Source organism: Eleutherodactylus coqui, chromosome 4 (genome assembly GCF_035609145.1).
Source record: "Eleutherodactylus coqui strain aEleCoq1 chromosome 4, aEleCoq1.hap1, whole genome shotgun sequence".
NCBI classification, from domain to species: Eukaryota; Metazoa; Chordata; class Amphibia; order Anura; family Eleutherodactylidae; genus Eleutherodactylus; species Eleutherodactylus coqui.
The window spans coordinates 274,751,257-274,775,005 of record NC_089840.1 but is presented as its reverse complement, the minus strand read 5'-3'; the positions used below and the strand labels follow the sequence as shown (position 1 = coordinate 274,775,005).

The 23,749-nt window shown below is 41.7% G+C and overlaps 1 protein-coding gene across 2 annotated transcripts; it reads right to left on the bottom strand.

Moving 5' to 3' along the window:
* Positions 1-10,857: 10,857 nt before the first annotated feature.
* On the bottom strand, positions 10,858-18,493 carry LOC136624511 (zinc finger protein 271-like). Of its 2 annotated transcripts, XM_066598496.1 has the most exons (8): positions 18,339-18,493; positions 17,917-17,958; positions 17,779-17,841; positions 17,566-17,689; positions 17,419-17,483; positions 15,629-15,757; positions 13,918-13,936; positions 10,858-13,054 (listed from the first exon to the last, which is right to left on the bottom strand). In XM_066598496.1, the coding sequence occupies exons 1-8, from the start codon at positions 18,414-18,416 to the stop codon at positions 11,298-11,300; spliced, it is 2,277 nt and encodes a 758-aa protein (XP_066454593.1). In that variant the 5' UTR covers positions 18,417-18,493; the 3' UTR covers positions 10,858-11,297. The 2 variants fall into 2 exon arrangements, with proteins under 2 accessions (XP_066454593.1, XP_066454592.1); XM_066598495.1 differs by lacking the exon at positions 13,918-13,936 and having other exon boundaries at positions 10,859-13,054; positions 15,655-15,757; positions 17,779-17,958.
* Between the last annotated feature and the right edge of the window lie 5,256 nt (positions 18,494-23,749).

Below are 23,749 nucleotides of genomic sequence, written 5' to 3'. Positions count from 1 at the left end.
CCCTTAATTGCTCTATCTCAAGGCATCCGGACAATTCCCGATGCATCAAATTTCAGACATGCCTTAAAAACACACCGCTACAGGGAGGCAAACCAAACCTGACCTAGTCCCCCTGCCCCTCCCCACGGCTCCGCACACCTTCCACCCTGCTTATTGCATATGATCTCTACCCCTACACCCCCTTATTGCCCTACCCCGTTTACCTCCTAATAAGCAATTTACACATGTAATTCCCATACCTCCTGTGTTCCCCATGCCTTACATCCTCCTGTATCACCCCCACCTCGTTGACTTCAAACTGATTGTATATCACATGTAATTCTTGTATTGTCTATGTTCTTCCTTGCTTGAAAGTGCTACGGAACAAGTTGGTGCTATACACATGAAGATTGTTAATTTTATTAGTGCAATTAGTGCTGTTCAATATACTGTGGGTGCCATATTAAGTGTAGTTGGTATGACCTCTAAGAAAACAACAAAAGCTACACACATGACAAGGTGTTCCAAATGCTGACTCTGCTTTATTGTAATTTCACACAATTTTCTATACAACAAATAAGTCTCCAGATAAAACAGAAAAGGGGGGCTAACAAAGCCAAACACAGTTACTGTAAGGACTATGGACGTGGAACCACTGTGTTAACCTACCGGGTAAGTGATGATCCAGTCCAGCACTGTTGACAGCCGACACCAGCGTGGAAGGTAAGATACCTGTTTTACGAACCTCGCCTGCAGATGGAAACTAGGGAAGGTATCTTGCCCTGAACTAATAACCGTGAGGGGAGACCCCTGCCTATAAGCGGAGCACTCGTCCCGATAAGAACGACCCCACGATCTTCTTTTAGTTGCTGACTGACCCTGGCAGGACAGAGAACCTTATAAAAATAAACGACAGAACAATACCAGGATACAGGAACAAAGGAGGTACAAACTGCCAGGGATGAACAGAGAGGCAGACTCACGAGAGTGACAGACAGATGGATACACAAACGGAAAACACGAGCAGGTAGCAAGGAAACAAGGTAACTGCAAAAGCAGCAGCTGAACATGAAGTGAAGGAAACTAAAGTCACATATAATAATAATACATATTCAGCAGCGCTTACATAGACAGGGGGAATACTGAAAGACAAAAAAATACAAAAATAACAGAACCACAGTTACATAATCAGTTGATGGAAACAGTAGGAGTGAGGGTTCTGCTCCAACGAGCTTACATACTACAAGTAATGGGGTGATACAGAGGGTGAAGGGCTGGAGATGTGCACTGTATGGCGAGGTGGAGAGTGAGGGATGCTATACACATAGAGAATGGTCAGACATTTGGCCGTGTGATTGCAGAATCGGTATGACTACAGGAGCGGTTTATGACGGCTGCATGTTATCAGGCAGAGTATAGAGGGGTTTGTTTAGGGTATGCGGTATGCCTCCCTGAAAAGGTGCGTTTTTAGAGCACGCCTGAAGTTCTGCGAGTCCTGGATTGCTTGGGTAGCCCTTGGTAGTGCGTTCCAGGGGACTGGTGCTGCTCTGGAGAAGTCTTAGAGGCGGGAATGAGAAGTTCGAATTAAAGGGGCGCTCCATCTGGTTTTGTTAGCAGAGCGGAGAGCCCGGACTGGGTGATGGATTCAGATGAGGGAGGCAATATGGGGGGGGGGGGGGTGCTGCACTGTGGAGGGCTTTGTGGATGAAGGTAGTGAGTTTAAATTGAATTCTGTATTTAATGGGTAGCCAGTGCAGTGACTGGCACAGGCCAGAGGCGTCCAAATAGCGTCTGGACAGGAAGATGAGCCTGGCTGCCGCATTCAGGATGGATTGGAGAGGATAGAATCTGGTGCAGGGGAGGCCGATCAGCAATGAGTTGCAATAATCGAGCTGAAAGTGGATGAGGGCAACAATAAGCGTTTTTAGCATGTCTACAGTGAGAAAAGAGCGGATTCTTGTGATGTTCTTGAGGTGCAACTGACATGTTCGGGCGAGAGATTGGATGTAGGGGGTAAATGATAGATCAGAATCGAATATGACCCCAAGGCAGCATGTTGTCTAGGAGTTATGGTGGCGCCACACACTGAGATGGAGATGTCAGGATGAGGTCAGTGGAGAGTGGAAATTCCAGTAAGTCAGTGTTAGAGAGGTTTCGTTTTAGGTAGAGGGAGGACATAGTGTTAGAGACAGCGGACAGACAGTCAGTGATGTTTTGGAGGAAAGGTGTAGAGATGTCACGAAAAGAGGCATTTTACATGATTAAATGTTTGTTATATAATTTTGCATACATGCATTTTTTGAGCATATATTTAATTTTATGAAGTTGCTTCCGCCTGTCTGCTGCACATTATAGACTCATCTCTGTCGTATTGTAAAATCTTTTAAATTGTAATGAATAAAATATAGAAAAGTTTTTTTGTGGAAGCTTTGCGTGCTGACCTATTATTTTTGAATTGATTGAGCGGCAGAGTGTGTGCTGCTGGTTGTGAGATGCAACCGTGATTTATTATATTACATTGTATTATCAACTGTAGACAAAGTTTGTTAAATATGACCAGGCCTGATGTTCACAAGGGTTTTGTAAAATGGTATTAAAGCTTATTGAATTTCCAGGTTACATGACCGAGCATGGGAGCGCGATGACGTCATTTCTGACATCCCGCACCACCTAAGCATGCGCAGTACATTACTATTAGTTGGTGGAATGCTTTTTTTGCGTTCCAAATGGCGGCCTACATGTCACACACATCACAATCATCATCAGAAGACGCGCTGGCACTGCTCTACACCACACTGCTGGGGAACTCATTTGAAAAACAGCTAATTCCTTTAATATGTGTATATTTTGTAACATCATTCTGCTTGTGAAAGGCACACTTTATATGCCAAAATGCATTGCAAAAGTTGTTCTAAACTTTATTGTGTAGATGTATTCATCAGACTCGCCTGTCAAGTTACTTTTCATGTATTTACTTTTTACATCAACTTCATACAAGATATAATTTCCCTCACATTTTCCCCCCTTTTGTGACCAATTCTGTACTGTCCTTTATTATACTAAGGGCCTGCCCCTATTCACTGGGACCTAACTATCCCTCTGCCATGGAACTAACCCTAGTGGTAGATATGTCCATGCCTCGATTACCTACCCTTATCTGCTACCATTTCCTTTCCTACCTGAAGAATTTTATAAGACAGTCAGGGATGGAACACAACATTTTACTCAGATACATAATCTTGTTGGAGGTTACTGTACCCCGGCCCCGGGGACGGTTGAATATAGCGAAGATATACTGATCTAGTGAGTTTCCAAACATTCTTTTTTTTACTTACATTGCACAGATAAGGTACACATCATATAATCAATCTAATAATACCATATACGGCAAAACATAGCAGCAGTATTTGAAAAATAGCCTGTTTTATACCCATGAACCACCCTTAAATAGATTTTAACCAGTTAGCTGTATTAAAAATTCCACCAGAATGGCAACATGTAACGCCTATTATTTGACACAGTCCACCCTGGGCAGCAGTGAGATAATCTAGTACTATTGTGTGTTGGTGGGTGACCACAATTATCTGGGATTGTATTTGATTTGTCTGATTAACCAACCCTAGAACAGCAAATATCTGGTTGCTGAGATAATCTGTGGCCTCCACCAATTTATTCCACATCTGCATGATCATTGGGTAGATAAATATTGTACTGAAAATGTTATTTTCTGCACTCATAGATACCACATGAGGGTTACTATTTGGTCTAGGCATGCTGTCTGCTGCTCTTCTAAAAAGAGCATGTTTAGGAATATCCATATATGAGAGGCCATCAAGTAAAATTATAAATATGGCAGGTGTAAGCTGAGCAAGGGTGCACAGGCCTGTTTTACCTTGTGGGAGCCTTTTATAAGCTTCATGTCCACAATTAATCTGGACGCTTGGTGGGAGTTCAAGGACAGATTTATTGTAAACTGCTGCCAACCATACTGTCAAGACAACTTCCAGTGCTTTTCTTTGATTCACAGGAGTACGGCCTGCAACCAAGTCCTGCACTGGCTGAAACTCCTATACACCAAAATCTTTTGTTTGTTCTACCATTACAGTCATTTTAAGGGGAAATCTGATTTGGAGACAGGAACAGTTGGTTGCCGAGGGATAACAGGCCACCGGGGTTTCGTTTGTGGAACAGGGTTTGGCTTTTTCCTAGTGTTCCATTAGCAATAGACAGATTTAATACCAAACACGGATCCTGATACGAAGCAGCAACAGGAAGTGGTACTTCCTATACCTTGTGTTTTGTTACTACATTTTCCATTAAATACCACAAAAACCCTTACGTTTGAAATGTCTACGCATAGCATTGTTTTTGCTGAAATGGGACTGTATGTGCAAATCCAGCAATTTCTGAGTTTTTGACTATCAGAGAGAACTACTCACTAGTACTCCTTAACCCTTTCCAATCCACTGTCTGATGTCGGAAGACATTCTGATTGAAGGCTGTGCAGCTCCGATGTCGGACGACGTCCGTCAGGGTATTCTTACTGTATATTACTGGCGGCTCCGTTGTCAGGGGCCTCTCCAGTATGTCCCATACCGCAGTACTGGCTCTGGCCAGCAGACAGCGCCATTGTATAATGGCAGAAAGGGAAAGCCCCTTAGGAAACCCTGAATCCAAAATTGGATTGCAAAGGGTTAATGTTTTACGAACTTGTTATCACAGTCCTTTTTGAGGACCCCATTCAATACTTTTACATTTTGGTCAAAAAACAATATCAAGACAACACCAAACTGGCTGGCGTGGAACGAATTCTGTTTCTGTTTGAGCTTTACAGAAATGGAAGTCTATTGCAACACTTGGTATGGTCAATATTTTGAGGACAATTCAGTCATCTGAAAGCAAACTTATACGACTCCTTAAAGGGGTTGTCCCACGAAAGCAAGTGGGGTTAAGCACTTCTGTATGGCCATATTAATGCACTTTGTAATATACATTGTGCATTAAATATTGGCCATACAGAAGTTATACACTTACCCCCTCCGGTGTTGGCGTCCCCGTCTCTATGGCGCTGACCGAAACCTTCTTCTCCTTCCATTAGACATGCTTGCGCAGTCTGCTCTTCTGTTCTGTTGAATGGGGCCGCTCCGGCGTGCTCGCGCCGCACAGGTCTTCTGCGCATGTCCCTACTCTAGCAAGACACAAAACAGGCAGCACAGGACACCATTCACACAACAACACATTAGGGTTCACATGCCAAACACACTACCATATAGAACAGGACTGTTCACTCCTCATGTCTAGCCCCCTGTTCAGACATACAGAGCTTGACACTGTTCACACCATATAAACAGAACAAGGCTATGCACACCTAATGTCCGGCCACATGCCAAACACTGGACTAGCCCTGTTAGTCCACTGTTCAAATGCATAACACAAGTACAGGCATGCAAAACCAACAAACCCTAGAGTGAAGGGATACCAGCTTCCTCTTGCAGAGGGAGGATATTTATCTGCAACCAGACTGGTGGTGATTGGCTAGCAGGAGAACACCACACCCAGCCAGCTCAATCATTCCACACTTGTGAGGCTGTGCTGCTAGAAACCAATGTAGCACAACAGATCCGAGCCAGCACAACCTAACAGTACCTTTTACCATAAAGAAAACTCCTCCAAACCATGCACGTGTACAGGATTTATCTAAAGAGGCCCTGACACCAAGGCAAAGATGGCAAAATGGGAGAGAGTAATGAATAGTACGCCTAAAAACAGGACCACTGCGCCTTACACAACCGGTCTCAGTCCCAGTAGCCTGCAAGTAAAACAAGTCTAAATGAATAAAATTAATTTTCAAACTTTAAGGAATGCCCTTTGTGTGATATATATATATATATATATATATCTATATATATAAAATTGAATGTATGTCTGTCTGCGTGCGTGCGTGTCTGCGTGTGTGTTTGTCCTTTATGCGCTACTACACCATTCATCCGATCGCCATGAAACTTTGGGAAGTTAAGTACACTCCTGGGAAGATTATAGGCATAGTACAAATATCCTACGATAAATGGCGCGCGCGCGAGCGTCGTCGAAAGTTACCACCCCCCCACGTAGATCGAATAAGTAAGCCACCTGCTATTGTGATGTCATCACTGATGTCATCAACATCGGACGCCCTTGAACATGCCCCAACATCTATATATATAAAATTGAATGTATGTCTGTCTGCGTGCGTGCGTGTCTGCGTGTGTGTTTGTCCTTTATGCGCTACTACACCATGCATCCGATCGCCATGAAACTTTGGGAAGTTGTTAAGTACACTCCTGGGAAGATTATAGGCATAGTACAAATATCCTACGATAAATGGCGCGCGCGCGAGCGTCGTCGAAAGTTACCACCCCCCCACGTAGATCGAATAAGTAAGCCACCTGCTATTGTGATGTCATCACTGATGTCATCAACATCGGACGCCCTTGAACATGCCCCAACATGTTCTATAAAGCTGCATTGTGATGTCATTAAGGCTCTATTATGAGACGTACAGCTTGGAACCACTAGAGCACGCCAGCCAATTACCATTGGAGTTGGAAGTGGGTAAACAAGTACTAGGATATCTTCCTAAGAAGCCACAGCAGCCGGATAAATTGTATGTTCCACCCAACGGCTATTTTATTCAGCCCGCAAGGGGGAAGCAGCGGCCTACAAAATCTCATTCAGGTAGGTAGGTTCAGTTCTTGGAGGTTGGGGAATGCTTATGGGCAAGGCCTTATGTCTCATCCCAACTCGATTATTCAATTCTAAGCGCAAAAGAATTAGCGTCCAAATTTTATGTACGGAATTTAATTCTCTCACTTCCCAATGTCATAGAAACTTGAAATTTGGCACGAGCATTGATTATGTCATAAATGGGAAAAGCTAATGGGTCCCAACTCGATTATTCAATTCAAAGCGCCAAAGAATTAGTGTCCAAATTTTACGTACGGAATCTAATTCTCTCATTTCCTGATGTCATAGATAGATAGATAGATAGATAGATAGACTGTATGCAATAACCCTGATAGATAGATAGATAGATAGATAGATAGACTGTATGCAATAACCCTGATAGATAGATAGATAGATAGATAGAAAGATAGATAGATAGATAGATAGATAGACTGTATGCAATGACACGTACAGCTTGGAACCATAAATACTAGAGCACGCCAGCCATTTACAGTCAGTCTCCATTGGAGTTGGAAGTGGGCAAACATGTACTAGGCTATCTTCCCAAGAAGCTACAGCAGCCGGATAAATTGTATGTTCCACACAACGGCTATTTTATTCAGCCTGCAAGGGGGAAGCAGCGGCCTACAAAATCTCATTGGTCGCTGCTGCCGTCATTTTTAAAAAAGGTACGCTCAGTTCTTTCATGGAGAACAATGTTTAGTGGAGAACTCGCTTATTGGATACAATGTTGCGAGCTGGGGAAAACCCCTAGAATAATCCACGGCACGCAGGCAGACAAGCAAAGTGTAAATAACTGGATTGGATAGCTATGTCTGTCTGTCTTCGCAGCAACGAATGTATGTATGTCTGTCTTCGCAGCAACGCACGACGGGTACGCTAGTATATATATATATATTACACACATTTACTGAAATAGAAATACACTCTCTTCTAAGCTGGTCTGTGTCAGGGAGGGACAGAGTTGTTTCATACTTTTCTTCCCTGCCCTCTCCTTACATTACCTAGCTCCACCCCTGGTGTGCTTGTCCTCTGTTAGAGCATTTCTTTCACACTTCATATTCAGCAATCGAACAGTATACATACCATATAACACAATATAATTTGCACAAGGGTCCTTCACACCCCCACACACAAATTCACAAAAATAACAGATCCACATTATTTATGATCAGAATAGACAAATATTACACCCCCATTCTCTTGTGCAGCAAAATATAACACATTTTCACTTCACAAATCTTTTCACAGATAAGCAAGCACATTATAGCACAGTTGCCCCACACTTTAGACCTTACTTCATCTCCCATAGAACAAAGAAAACTTATCTAGACAATTAATAGAACTGTATAACAAATTTCACTGTCAATTTTCAATAAAAACCTTCATCTGCTTTAATGAGCAAGTAGTCGGGGCACGTTGGATCTATTGCATGTGGGGGTGCATGTTGTCTGTATCCACTCCTGCAGCCTGTTAATCATATGTTGCAATGGTACTATGTGAACACTTAAGGCTGGTTTACATGGGCAGATGATCGCTCAAAGATCGCTCAAACAACAATTTGAGTGACAGCTTTGAGCGATCATTTTGCAGAAATCATTGGTATGTGATCATTGGTATTTAAGTAGCTACTCAGCTACCTAAATACTAATTAGGTGTGCAAATGAAGCCTTCCCTGAACACAGTTAATAGCCTGGGGCTATTATCTGAGTTCAGATCCTTTGTTCTCCAAGGGGAAACAATGCTATCAGCACTCCCCCATGGAGAACTACTGATAAAAGTGAACAACGATTTTTAGGTTGGACTGAATTAATGATCAGCCAGCTTTGCCCGAAAAGCAGACGATGGGCGCACATTTACATGCACCGATGATCGCTAAAACGATTGTCGATTAGCGACTTTTTTTTTAAGCAATCATTGTCTGGTGTAAATGGGCCTTTAGGCCTTAGTCACACGGGCGTTTTTTCGCGCGATTTGCGGATCGCATGACGGATGCGCATCCGCAAATCGCGTGACCGGGGTCCAAAAATCGCACGAAAATCTGCTCCTAGCCGCGTTTCATTAGAAACGGGCCGGAGCTGTCCAGCGCATTGCATTCGATGGAGCCGGCAATACAGCCGGCTCCATTGAAAGCAATGCGCTACGGGCGAGCGCGGGATGAATTGTTGAGAAGGGCTTAAATATATAAGCCCTTTCCTGCAATTCATCCAGAAATGTGTAAAAAAAAATAAAAATATATATATATATATATATATATACTCACCTTGTTCCGGCAGACGGAGTTCATGAATTCATGAATGGGTGTGAGTGAGACCTGCCTCTGATTGGCTCAGCGCTGAGCCAATCAGGGGCAGGTCTGACTCACACCCCCTTCACACCCACTGCAGGCTGGCCGCGCTGAACTCCGTCTGCCGGGACAAGGTGAGTATATATATTTTTTTTTATTTTAACACATTTCTGGATGAATTGCAGGGAAGGGCTTATATATTTAAGAGATCCAACACCATCACATTGGTTTTCTGGGCCATTAGATTTTCCATCTGGCAAGCTTAGCCCACGAATCCAAGGCTCGCGTAGCCTCATTTTACGTCACAAATCAATCAAGCATCAAAAAAATTGGGGCTTTGTCTATAGCATCTCCTAGACAAAGTATCCTCTTGTAGGATTGTTTGTGGCGGCTTTGTTGGCAGCACTCTTCACTAAGCTCCTAAAGAACTGTGCCAGTGGCAAACGCTGTATGCATGTTTTGAGCATGCATCAGCATAAAATCTAAATCTAGGACATACATCTATGATATGAGACATCACCAACTGGGCTACACCAGACCGGCTACCGTGCATACCTTGCGGGACCTGGTCTTATGTAACCTATTCCATGAACCAATGTGGTGAATACTTTATACTCTCAACGAACCAACATTTGAGTTCACCGAAAAGTCCACACTCCTGATGAACTGCTAATATCTCGCGGAGAAACGCGTTGAGTCAAGAATTTCAAATCTATACATTAAAACAACATTTCCTAACTAAGTTTATTAGAGTGCAATACAATTGAGTATCATCTCGATCAAAGGTTTTACTCCAATCAGGAAATCTTTTTATCTTTATCGGTTGTGAAGTACACCATACTAACAGATAGCCTACGTAGCTCTCATATTGAATTCGTGACAGAGAAACATTCTATAGAGCTATCAGAAAATTTTACGGAGTACTGTCCAACCCTGAAACATAGTTCTTTGTTTCGAGTGAAAACACACATTCTCAACCCACATTCTTGCTATCGTACACGTGTCGTTTTGTGTGTATACACTCACTGTACCCCTCCTCGAGGGATTTTAGAAACTATTTGTCGCCCACGAGTGTCTTCTTATTTTAAAATACCCAATAAAGCTTACATGTTTTAATTTATCCTAACTGTGAAGGGTATGTTTACTATGGCAAGTGATTTTTGTCACAAGTCAGACACTTGTCCTACAGTATAATTGTTCCCTCTGCGTACCCCTAAAAACTCAGTCTTCACAGGGCAGGACCCACCTAAACCACATACACAGGTGTTTCTTCTGCGTGCCCCTAAAAACTCAGGCTTCACAGGGCAGGACCCACCTAAACAATCGGTCCCTCGTCAGGGATAGGGAACATATTACCAGTAGATTAGGGAACTTAGATCATAGAATATCCACACTAGGACAATTATTCAACCTATTGACACTATTATGGCCTTCAAACACATTGGGTTACACATTCATTCAAACCCAGACAACGAGACAGCTTGTTTGACAGGGTTCTTTGTCATATAAAATGAACCAAATTTAGACCTTAAATGAACCACTCAATATAAATGAACACACTTACCTAACTTTGACCAAACAGAATCACAGAGACACAATGAGGGATAAGAATAACAGTTTCTTACCAGCCAGCATGGTCCTGATTATGGGTCTGTGCATTCTGTCCGTTCGAGAGTAAGTCGGATCAGAGGTTCTGGTCACTTGGTCCCTGTTGAGGCGCCAGCTGTTACACCATAGGTGATTATCATAAGCAGGGCTTCAGGTATATTCATACTTGAGAGGTATATACGGAGAGGTGGCAAATGTCACCAACAAAATTACTCCTAAGTTTACATGAAAATATGAGTCAATTGTTATTAGGCAAAAGACAATAGGACAAGTTAAACAATTTATTTCATCACAACTTATATGTTAAATCTTTGATATCTTATTGTATTCGTGTTTTGTCTATTACCCTTAAAGTTTCAATAAAAATCTTTTGAATACAAAACATTTCTCACATTCTCAACATGAAAATGGCTTCTCCCCTGTGTGAATTCTCAGATGAGTAACGACAGTTGATTTATGCATAAAACATTCACCACAATCTAAACATGTAAATGATGCATAAAACATTCACCACAATCAAAACATGTAAATGGATTTTTTGCCACATTCTGAACATAAAAATGGCTTCTTCCCTTGTGTGGGAATTCCCATATTCCTAACATGAATGTGGCTTCTCCTCTGTGTGTTTTTTCTAATGTTTAATAAGAACATATTTATGTGTGAAAAGATTTCCCATATTCAGAACATAAAAATATCTTCTCTACCTTGTGTGAATTCTCTGATGTAACACAAGACTTGATTTTCGGTTAAAACATTTCCCACATTCAGAACATGAAAATGTCTTCTCCCCTGTGTGAATTCTCTCATGTACAGCAAGATGTGATTTTCGTCTAAAACATTTCCCACATTCAGAACATGAAAATGGCTTCTCCCCTGTGTGAATTATCTGATGTAAAACAAGACTTGATTTTTGGTTAAAACATTTTCCACATTCAGAACAAGAATGGGGCTTTTCCCTCGTGTGAATTCTCTGATGTAACACAAGATTTGACTTTTTGTTAAAACATTTCCCACATTCAGAACATGAATATGGCTTCTCTCCTGTGTGAATTCTCTGATGTAAAACAAGACTTGATTTTTGGTTAAAACATTTCCCACATTCAGAACATGAATATGGCTTCTCTCCTGTGTGAATTCTCTCATGTACAGCAAGATGTGATTTTCGTCTAAAACATTTCCCACATTCAGAACATGAAAATGGCTTCTCCCCTGTGTGAATTATCTGATGTAAAACAAGACTTGATTTTTGGTTAAAACATTTTCCACATTCAGAACAAGAAAATGGCTTCTCCCCTGTGTGAATTCTCTGATGTAACACAAGATTTGACTTTTTGTTAAAACATTTCCCACATTCAGAACATGAATATGGCTTCTCTCCTGTGTGAATTCTCTGATGTAAAACAAGACTTGATTTTTGGTTAAAACATTTCCCACATTCAGAACAAGAATGGGGCTTTTCCCTCGTGTGAATTCTCTGATGTAACACAAGATTTGACTTTTTGTTAAAACATTTCCCACATTCAGAACATGAATATGGCTTCTCTCCTGTGTGAATTCTCTGATGTAAAACAAGACTTGATTTTTGGTTAAAACATTTCCCACATTCAGAACAAGAATGGGGCTTTTCCCTCGTGTGAATTCTCTGATGTAACACAAGATTTGATTTTAGCTTAAAACATTTCCCACATTCAGAACATGAATATGGCTTCTCTCCTGTGTGAATTATCTGATGTAAAACAAGACTTGATTTTTTGTTAAAACATTTCCCACATTCAGAACAAGAATGTGGATTCTCCCCTGTGTGAATTCTCTGATGTAACACAAGACTTGATTTTTGGTTAAAACGTTTCCCACACTCAGAACATGAATATGGCTTCTCCCCTGTGTGATTTCTCTGATGTAACACAAGATTTGATTTATTGTTAAAACATTTCCCACATTCAGAACATGAAAATGGCTTCTCCCCTGTGTGAATTCTCTGATGTAACAAAAGATTTGATTTTCGGTTAAAACATTTACCACACTCAGAACATGAATATGGCTTCTCCCCTGTGTGATTTCTCTGATGTAACACAAGATTTGATTTTTGGTTAAAACATTTCCCACATTCTGAACATGAATATGGCTTTTCCCCTGTATGAATTCTCTGATGTTTAACAAGATCTGATTTATTGTTAAAAGATTTCCCACATTCAGAACATGAATATGGCCTCTCCTCTGTGTGAACTCTTTGTTGTTCAACATCTGTTCCGTAAATTTTATTTTGTTTAACATTCTTCAATGAATCAGAAGATGGAACCTGTTTAGAAGGATCAGAAGATAGATTTTTGCTGTGAAGGGCTGAGGGCATATTTGGGATAATAGCCGGCTTTTCATTTGTATCTTGTATGATACCAGGATCTTCCACTTCATAATCTGTTGATATCAGATGTCCTTTGGAGTTTCTAGTTTTGTCATCTGGCAAGAATAAAATGAATTTTAATATTTTTGAATATAACATTACAATTATACTAATAGTTTATGACATTTGCATATAAATTGTTAAAGGTTTTTCCCATTTACATGAGCCACAATAATTTGTGGAGCACCTAATCTACTGACAGCCATCCTAATGGACCAATTATTTTAGCCAATAAGCTTATTTGTTGTGTTTTCCCATGCGTTGACGTTTAATTAGTACATACAGCTGGAGCTCTCAGCTGCTGATCTTATCCACGGCTCATACAGCTAGTAAGGTTACAGAGCACAGAAGCTTTAAGAAGAAAGTATCACACATTATTCAGGTTGTCCTGCACTGGACAAACAGTACAGGAATCACAGAGAAGTGCAACGTGTTTTGGAGTGTTTATAAACAGATTCACCTCCTTTTTCAATCATGGAACTAATAGATATAAAGCCTCTTACATTAAAAGCGAACCTAGAGGATCACTGGTGCCTGCAAACTCCTCATCCAAGTAAGTGCATCCTCTATTATTTTGTAAACTATTCACTAATCACTAGGTGAATTGCTTAAAGGGGTTGTCCCGCGCAGAAACGTTTTTTTTTAACCCCCCCCCCCCCCGTTCGGCGCGAGACAACCCCGATGCAGGGGTTAAAAAAACAAACCGGAGAGTGCTTACCTGAATCCCGGCGGTCCGGCGTCTTCATACTCACCTGCTGAAGATGGCCGCCGGGGTCTGCTCCCTCCGTGGACCGCAGCTCTTCTGTGCGGTCCATTGCCGATTCCAGCCTCCTGATTGGCTGGAATCGGCACGTGACGGGGCGGAGCTACACGGAGCCGGCATTCTGCACGAGCGGCTGCATTGAAGAGAGCAGAAGACCCGGACTGCGCAAGCGCGGCTAATTTGGCCATCGGAGGCCGAAAATAAGTCGGCACCATGGAGACGAGGACGCTAGCAACGGAGCAGGTAAGTATAAAACTTTTGATAACTTCTGTATGGCTCATAATTAATGCACAATGTTCATTACAAAGTGCATTAATATGGCCATACAGAAGTGTATAACCCCACTTGCTGCCGCGGGACAACCCCTTTAATATCAATGGATGACAGAAACTCCCATGGGCGCAATGACAGATCTCAACAACTCCATGCTGAACTGTTGAACCTTGACATATTGATTTAATCTCTTCAGATGCAGAACAGGTCGGACAGTGCCGTCCTCCTTGTGAAGAGATTGGAATATAACCCCCTGCACTGTTTATGGCGAAACAGGGACAATTACAACCTTAGAGGAGAAAGTGTGTATCACATAAGCCAAAGCATTGCACTATGAAGGAGAGATCGGAATTTTGGAACTGAAGAAGCAATCTTTGGGTTTGTAGAAAACTATATGGCATAGCTCGAATAGATAACCTTCTGAACATAGATGTCTGAGCCATGAGTGAGTTAGGTCCCCTTGAATAAAAAAAGTCGTCACCCCACTCTGATTGCCTTGGTTCTGAACAGCCATATGCATAGAAGATTTAGTATAGGCGGGCTTGGAGTATAGTGGCCAGGGACACCAGGACGGGCGCAGTTTGTAGGAGAGTGTTTTGTTTTGGAGCGGCAAAAGAAACAAATTTGGAGCCTCTTCTTCTGTGCAGAACCACACGTGACTGGCTTTGTTTTCTGGTAGATGAGAACTCTTACCACAAATAGCTTTAGAAACAGTATTGGCTAGTCAACTGTCTCTCATAGGGAAATCTTCATACTCCCCAGGAACATGCCACCCCAAGGAGCATCTGCTAGGAAGCTTGGTATAGGTTGACTGGTTTTGTTGGGTGGGTGGGGGGTTGGAAGTGGAGTAAAGAAAGTTGGCTGCAGTGGTGGTGGTAAAAAGAAAGAGGAAGGAAAAGAGGGAGGAGAGAATACTTACCTCAGTGGAGAAAATACTCACCTAACTACCATAGACAGTAGAGCTCCGAGACTCTGAGCTAAAACTGATTAGCTGGCTTCTGCAGGAGGTGTATAGCTGGGAGGAGAAACTAACCCTTTTTTTTTTGCTTAGTGTACACCCTATAGTGGTAGTAGCTATACCCATGGTTTTCAACTGTGTCTCCCAATGCAAAAGTCGAGAAATAAACAGTGTTTTTTTATTAGGATTGTAAAAATCTAAAGTAAAATAAAAAAAATCTACAAATTGGTATTACCACATCCATAACGGTCTACTTAGGTCTCCATCAGAAAAAAATAAAATAATGAAAAGCTATCAAAAAGTTTTATATGTTCCCCAAAATGGTACCAATGCAAACTACAGGTCACCCCACAAAAATCGAGCCCTCACACAGTCCTATCAATGGAAAAATGAGAGACAAAATGTAATAAAAAGCAATCAAAAAGTCGTATGTATTCTAAAATAGTACTAACAAAAACTACAAGAGGTTAATATGGATTTTTTAAAAACTGCTATTGTGTGCGGGACTGATAGTTTTAATCCTAATGTGACTTAAAAGGTCCCCTAATTTTTGTTTGAGCAGCGTATTATGAAAAAAATTCTTAACATTGTTTTTGGCTAAATAAGGCAACATTCAGCAGAAAACCCTGACAACACAGACTCTTCTCTACATGTAGTCTCACCTGGGGGGTCATCTGTAGGAATCCCCTCCTTACACGGCTGATCCCCCCTCACATGTGTCTCTGTAGCATCAATAGGGATCGGATCTTCATCCGGATTCACAAGCTGTGAAATAAATATGGTAAAAGTCATCACACAGTTGGAGAAGTCGTGTGGAAGGTTTTATATGGCCAGAAAAGGTCATTAATTAGTATGAGGAGCCGGAATGACATGACAGCAGTAGTGATCTGGGCCAAATAGCTGCAGGTCTCCTGTATAACTCCAACCTGTTGCTTCTTTATTCCAACCAGAAGTCTCCAGAACTAGAAAAGATGCAGAGATCTAATGTCTGTGGTTGGCTGTAATCCCGCCATCTCCAGCTTTCTCATTACACAATTATATATATATATATATATATATATATATATATATATATATATATATATATATATATATATGTATATATATATGTGTGTGTGTATGTGTGTGTGTGTGAAAGCCCTCACTCACTCACTGACCAGTTCTCTAACTTCCCGATGTCATACAACCATGAAATTTGGGATGATCATTCTTTAGGTCCTAAATAGGAAAATCAAAGGGGTCATGGTAAGTGCACCCCTATGTAATGTAACTTCTCGGTGTCGTACAAGCGTGAAATTTGGCTCAAGCATTCTTTAGGTCCTATATGGGGAGAGTGGAAGTGGTGGCACATTCTGCAGAGGGACATCGGTACTTGCAGCCTGAGGAGAATCTAACGCTCCTCTATATGTATACATATTTTATTCCTCGGTTACTCTAAGCTAACCTTGACATCATTAAATTTTCCGTGCAAACAACATGTAAACACCTGGATCAAATTAAATTGGGCATGGCCGAGCCTATCAGTTAGTATACATATAAAGGGAAAGCCCTCACTGACTAAGTAATTCTCTTACTTCCCGATGTCGCATAAACATGAAATTCGGCATGACCATTCTTTAGGTCCTAAATAGGAAACGTAAAGGAATCACAACTCAAAAATTCAATGCTAAGTGCAAATGTATTTGCACACCTGTGCAATGTACCAAATCTAATTCTCTAACTTTCCGATGTCGTACAAACATGAAATTTGGCAGGAGCATTCTTTAGGTCCTATATAGTAAAAGTATAGGGGTCAAAATTTAAAACTACAACGCTTATTGCAAAAATACTGGCACCCCTGTGTAATGTACCAAATCTAATTCTCTAACTTCATGATGTCGAACAAACAAGAAATTAGGCATGACCATTCTTTAGGTCCTAAATAGAAAAAGTAAAGGGGGTCACAACTTGAAAATGCAATGCTAAGTGCAAAAGTATTGGCACCCCTGTGTAATGTAGCAAATCTAATTCTCTAACTTCCTGGTGTCATACAAACATGAACTTTGACAGGAGCATTCTTTAGTTCCTAAATAGGGAAAGTAAAGGGGTCACAAGTCAATTATTCAATGCTAATTGCAAAGGTAAGTGCATCCCTATGTAATGTAGTTTCCTGTTGTCGTACAATCGTAAAATTTGGCGCAAGTATTCTTTAGGTCCTAAATGAGGAGAGTGTGAGGGGTGGCATATTCTGCAGAGGGACATCGGTACACGCAGCCTGAGAAAAATCTAATGCTCCTCTGTGTGTATACACATTTTATTCCTCAGTTACTCTAAAGTAACCTTGACTTCATAAAATTTTCCGTGCAATATATAATTAGACTGAACACAAGACCTTGTCAGCCATCCTACTGACCAGAGAGATTTCATGAGACCTTCTCTCCATCTACCTGATCATCCTGTGAAAGAGAAGGATAGGGACACCTCTCCGCTGCTGTTCTCTTACTGATTCTACCTGCAGAAAACACAGACAACCACTGACTTCATTCTCTACATACCAATAATAAAGGCCGTGTGGATTTAGTCCTGTCTATTACCTGGTAATGGGGGGGACTGGTGGTCCTCCATCATGACGTCCTTGTACAGATCCTGGTGTCCTTCTAAATACTCCCACTCCTCCATGGAGAAATAGACAGTGACGTCCTGACACCTTATAGGAACCTGACAACACAATGATACTGTCATCACCCAGACATGTTATGCCGCCATAGCGTTACTGAATAATGTCCCAGCATTCCCAGCAGCGTCACCTCTCCAGTCAGCAGCTCAATCATCTTGTTGGTGAGTTCTAGGATCTTCTGTTCATCGATCTCCTCAAGTAACAGGGAGTGAGGTGGAGGCCCTGTGATTGGACTAAGGGGTCTTCCCAATCTATCAGATACTGGGGCCTGACAGTCGTCACTAGAAGTCTTCTTCACTACCGTGTAATCCTGTTTATGGGGAGATACATCCATAAATATCCCTGCAGACATTCCCGGAGTCCTTCATGTCTCCAGTTATGTCCAACAATTAGTAAGATTCTCCTCACATCTGTGTTCATCATCTCCGTTGTTCTACTCAGTCACAGGAGCAGAAGAACAAAATGATCAGAGTTTTGGTTCTGTCAGATGACAGACAATAATGACCCCCAACAACCTCCAATTGCCTTATAGTAGATCTGTTGGGTTTCCGTCATTCTGCCAGAACAACCGGCTCTATTATTTTCCCGGAATTTATGATGAATCAGCAGTAAATCCTCTGCCGTAGATGTGACCAGAGACTGACATAGATAAGAATGATGGAACGCGACGTCATCCCCAGAATCTCTCACCTCTCCTGTAAGCCGGAAGAGTATCTCTAGGGTGAGGGTGAATATACCCTCCGCCATCTTGTCCCGGTTCCTCTCCATTCTTGTTGGGTCAATCAGGAAATTGATCCGCTATAGAAGATATCAGCTGAGTATCCTGAAAGGGAAGAAGAGAAGACAATGTAACCCCCCCACCCGCAAATCTCTGTATTATAGTTGATTCAAAGACAGCAATGAATATGCGTGTTTTTAGACGGGCGATTTTTAGTATGATTTCTGTGCGTTGCGAGATGCACACAAATTGCACATGAAAAGAGCCCATTATTTTACATGGGTTAATTTACATGAGCGATTTTTCTCTTGAACTGATCGCAGAATGTCCTATTTTTGGGTGATACTGCTTATTATTTTCTTTATAACAAAAAAAACATTTGCACCACAATCGCATGCTGTACGGTGTTTATGCGAGTGCACCGTAAATGTTCTGTTTTTCTATTTTACTATTTGAACAACATGCTATTTTAACACACGTGAAAATCTCATGTGCAGCGATGCTTTTTTTCACAAAGCACACATCGCACTCACAGGTAAGAATGCATATAGAAAGTTCAGTATTGGATCAGTCTTGCATGCGCCAATATAAGTACGGTCTAAGGATACATAAGCACAGACATTTAAAAAGTTGTGCCCGAGATTCTCGGGGGCAACAGTGATCAGTTAACACTTGGCCATCCCACCCATGTGCATCCGATGTGCGGGACACTACATAGTGATGTACTATTATCAGCTGAGATTCGGACAAGAACGGGACATGCTGCTATTTTTTTTCTTGGACTATTCATCCGAATAAACAAAAAAGTATACGTGAATCTTCCCCTATCAAATGAATGGATCTGAAAATGAATGAAAAAACGTCGTTGTGAGTGTACCCTAAAGATGATAAACACAATAATGGGATTTTTACCGCAAGGTTTATTGACCCGAACTCAGAGCATTATTGGGACCTATGATGCTTTGAATTCTGGTCAGTAAAACTCGTGGTTGGACTGGAACACACGTCCGTATCACAGACGAGGAAATGTGTCCGTAATATCCTCAGCTGAAACTTGCCTTTAAGGGGCGTTGTCACAAAAAAATTTTTTTACCAACTTCTGCACCCCACGTAAAATACAAAATAGATTATACTCACCAATCGTCAGCCCCCTGGAATGCAGGTAAATGGCTACCATTGCCCGAGCACTGGCCTGGGGTTGTACGGCTTGGAGAAAGTCGGGTGACTGCTGCAGCCAATCAGAGTCTGCAGCAACACTGTCCCAAACTCCTGGTATCGATCCACCCAGAATATTAGCACTGATGCAAGGAGTACAACCTCTGATTGGAAGCAGCAGTAAACTAACTTCCATTCAGGGCTGAGGAGAGGCGAGAATGCTTTATTAATTTAAGGGGGGGTCCAGCAGCTAGAATTTTTGTTTTTGTGACAAAATCCCATTAAATATCTAATATACTACTGTGTTATATCTCTCCATGATGCGCTCCACTGTAGATCGCTTCGCTCCTGTCCATGCATAACTCACCCACGCGCTCCGTTCTGCCAACACACTCAGACTAAACACCTCTCTATTTCTAACTTCACATGCTCGCCTCCAAGATTCCTCTACAGCAGCACCGATCCTCTGGAATGCTCTACCCCCAACATCCGGACAATCCCTGACACACAGAGCTTCTGATGCACCTTAAAGACACACCTCTTTATAGAAGCATACCAATGATCTAGTCCCCCATCCCCACAATTTGCCCTCTGTCTATTCCTATGGCTATCCACTTTTGCCTATCATGTATACTTCCTGTCCCAGACCTCCTATATTACCCCTACCCCGTTTGTGTCCGAAAAATACTGTATATCACATATTATCGTCACATTGCTGTGTTCCCCCTTGCTCCACCTCCTGTCCCTGTACCTTTTGTGTCAACCCCACCTCCTTTCTTTCCAAATAATGGAATACCACATGTAACTTTTGTAATTTTTGTAATTTCTTCATCCCCTAATGGAGTCTCCTCACTACTGAACACTGCGTATAAAGCATTAAATCTAAACCTTACACAGTTGACTTCCCAAGTCCTCTCACATGGGATCACGAGAATTAATAATAAATACAGAGCATCTTGGAGCTTCAATGATGAAGGGAAATCAAGATGTGAAAAACAACAGTCTGTATAGAGCCAATAATATACAGTAGGGATCAACAATTTTTTCTTTTTTTTTGGGGGGGGGGGGGGTTATTTCCACTTTTCAAAAGCTATAACATTATTTTATCATCAACATGGCTATATTAAACAAAAAATATAGTTTAGAACCCAACGTAACTCCCAACATTCCCTATTGAAGAATATTTTGAGCAAAAAGTGGGAAACTCTATGGGGGTATCCTCTCTTAGTTACTAAAATTCCAGAACATCCATCGGTGGTCTTCCGTAGAAACCATAGGCTGCTATTTTGGAACCTTCTCACCCTTGCAAACAGAGCGCTCTCCACAATATTCGATCAGCCATGGATCCATCATTAAAAGACTCCTTTAAGTGTGGGATACGGGGGTTGTAAGTGTTGCTCTAACATTTATCATAACTGGAAGGAAATTGATGCAGGACAATTAAATCAATACCCCTTAGGGACTTTATGAATTGTGGTTTGAGCTACATCTACTTGCTGGATTGCCTACTTGCTGAGAACTAGAGCAAACCACTATTGCTGGAATATCCAGATGGGGGTTCACGAAGCATGGTGCCTCTAAACATTTTCTCGGCCACCATGATAGTGACCTCACCTACATGCGTTTGACACCACTGGAAAAGATTCCTCAAGGGGAATTTTTGACATTAAGGAGAAATTAAATGTTTTCTATTTTCCGGATGAGAACAGTTACACCTCAGGCTGCGTCAGACGGGCATTTTGTTTTTTGCGCACCTATGTGCGCAAAAAAAATCACATCTGTTAGAACCATTGGTTTCCTATGAAGTGCTCACATTTCCATTTTTTTAGAGGCTCAAAATACTCGTACCTACAAAAGATAGGACAGGCGTGCTTTAAATGCGTGCCGGTAAGGACCGTGCTGCGCGTAAAGACAGCAGTGACAGGGGATTAGGGGACTTTGTTTGGAGGGCGGATAGAAAAAAAAAGCATTAAGTTTCTGGACTATGTTTACATAGTGGAACAAAGAACATAAACCACCATAGGTAACATGTGAAATAATAGATGGAGAGGGAAACTTTCCGTATATGGGCCCTAATGCAAAATCTGTTAAGCCCCGCGAGGAGTCCTCTCATCACTGAACACTGTAACAGCACTGTCACAGTGTTCAGTGATGAGGGGTCTGCAGCGAGGACAAAAGATTTCCCTGTCACTGCTATCCCATTGATTTCAATGAGGCCAGCGCTGCTGCCGCCCCATTGGCAGCAGTGGGATGACAGTAACGCCTGCTGCGATTATTCTTTTGGGGGGCTTGAAATATAAGCCCTATCCCGAAAATCATCCCTAGCTGTGAATTCAATGAATCATTGAGCGCTGCCTCTGATTAACTGAGCGCTCTGACCAAACAGAGGCACTGCTCAGCTGCCATTCAATGAATGGCTGAGTGCTGCCTCTGATTGGACACAGCACTCAACCTATCAGAGGCAACACTTTATGGAGGCGGAGATCTTTCTATCCCTGGCCACCAGAAGGCAGATGAAGATTCCTAGGGATGGGGAGAAGAGCCAGACATTGCTTCTAGGTGGGTTCATTTATTTATTTTTTTCACAGATAGGGATTATTTTAAGGGTAAGGCTTATATTTCAAGCACCCCCCAATCCTGAAAATGAATTGCAGCAGGGGTTGCCTTCATCTCATTGCCTTCTATGGGGCAGCAGCAGCGCCGGTCCCATTGAAAGCAATTGGATGGTATCGCGCTCCTCTGCCAAAGCTGTCACAGCTGTAGCAGGGGATTCTTTCATCCCTGCAAGGAGTCCCATCATCACTGAACACTTTGACAGTGCTGTCACAGTGTTCAGTGATGGGGGGACCTTCGTGAAGCAGCTGCGCTTCTGCAAGCACAGCTGCTCCACACACTTTTTTGCTCACATGTATAAGAATGCACGGGGCTTCGGTCACGCGCATTTTGTACATCCGTGGAGTGCATTTTTTTTGCGCACATAGGCGCACAAAATTTTGAGGTTTTAAATTTCGGGTTACCTTTTTACGATAAATAACTTCATATTTACTTTATGTTTTGGTTTAATCTATATAATTTTTATTTCAATGTTTTAATAGAAATGTCTTCCTGTTCAAGAGCTTTTCTACCATGGGGTGTAATAACCAACATCTTGCATTTTGAGCTAATGTCAAAATGATTTATATTCAAACTTTAAGCAGACCACCTATTTTAATTTATTTCTTACTATTATTCATTATTTTAAATTTCAACAACCCATTTTTAAACAACCCAAACGGCGCTAATCTCGTTACCCCCCTGGGCGGTCTGTGTGAATCTCTGGTTCAACCCCTCCTGTTTCCATCACATATGTCGGCCATATAATCTTCGCCATACTCATTTATCTATTTAGTTACTCAGTTTATACATTACAGTGTATTCTCACCATAATCCCACCTACAATCCAGTAACATGCTATTGAAAAAAAACAAAAAACTTAACTGTTTATATATTTTTATGTCCCTCTATGTATTTATGGTGAATTAAGTCCTACTTCTTTACTCATATTATGATTTTTTAATTTAGTCTTATAATTTTCATATGGGCAATGTAACACTGTTGATCCATCAACCATTTCCAGATGCTGGGCAACAAGAACGTGCGCTCCAGCGATGCAGATAGCGGCACTCTTTTGGCATTTGCACGCCGAAATGGTGGAAAACCATGTGCCAAAATGGTCATTTTGGCGGGACAATTTGACTGCTCTTCTGATCTTCTGGCCAATTGAGTGCCATTTTTGTGCTCCAGGCAATGTGATTGAGCATCACTACCTTCTGAGTTTAGCCACACCCAAATTGTCAGGAATTACACACCCAGTTGAGCATTTTGGAGGTAGATTGCAAACACACTAATCAGTAGACGAGAGACCATGTACTTTATAAATTGAGTGTCCTTCTCCTTTACGCTTGATAAAAAGAGAACCTCCTTCGAAATGTGTTGCAAGACTTTTATTTCTGTATGTATATTCTAGCAATAAAATAGTATCCAATTTGGGATCATGGGCCTTATCCTCTCCAGTGATTATTTTAAAGCACAAGTGGGGGTGTTTTCAATCTTGGACCCCTCCCCCACAAATAACATAACTGTAGAGATGAGCGAACCTACTCGTTTCGAGTAATTACTCGATCGAGCACCGCAATTTTCGAGTACTTCCGTACTCAGGTGAAAAGATTCGGGGGCGGGGGAGGCGTGG

Coding starts and splice junctions, on each gene's coding strand:
- LOC136624511 (XM_066598495.1), bottom strand. CDS start 18,416: ATGGAGAGGAACCGGGACAAGATGGCGGAGGGTATATTCACCCTCACC. Junction 17,690..17,778: donor TTGAGCTGCTGACTGGAGAG/GTGACGCTGCTG, acceptor TTGTGTTGTCAG/GTTCCTATAAGGTGTCAGGA. Junction 17,484..17,565: donor CCAGTCCCCCCCATTACCAG/GTAATAGACAGG, acceptor TGTTTTCTGCAG/GTAGAATCAGTAAGAGAACA.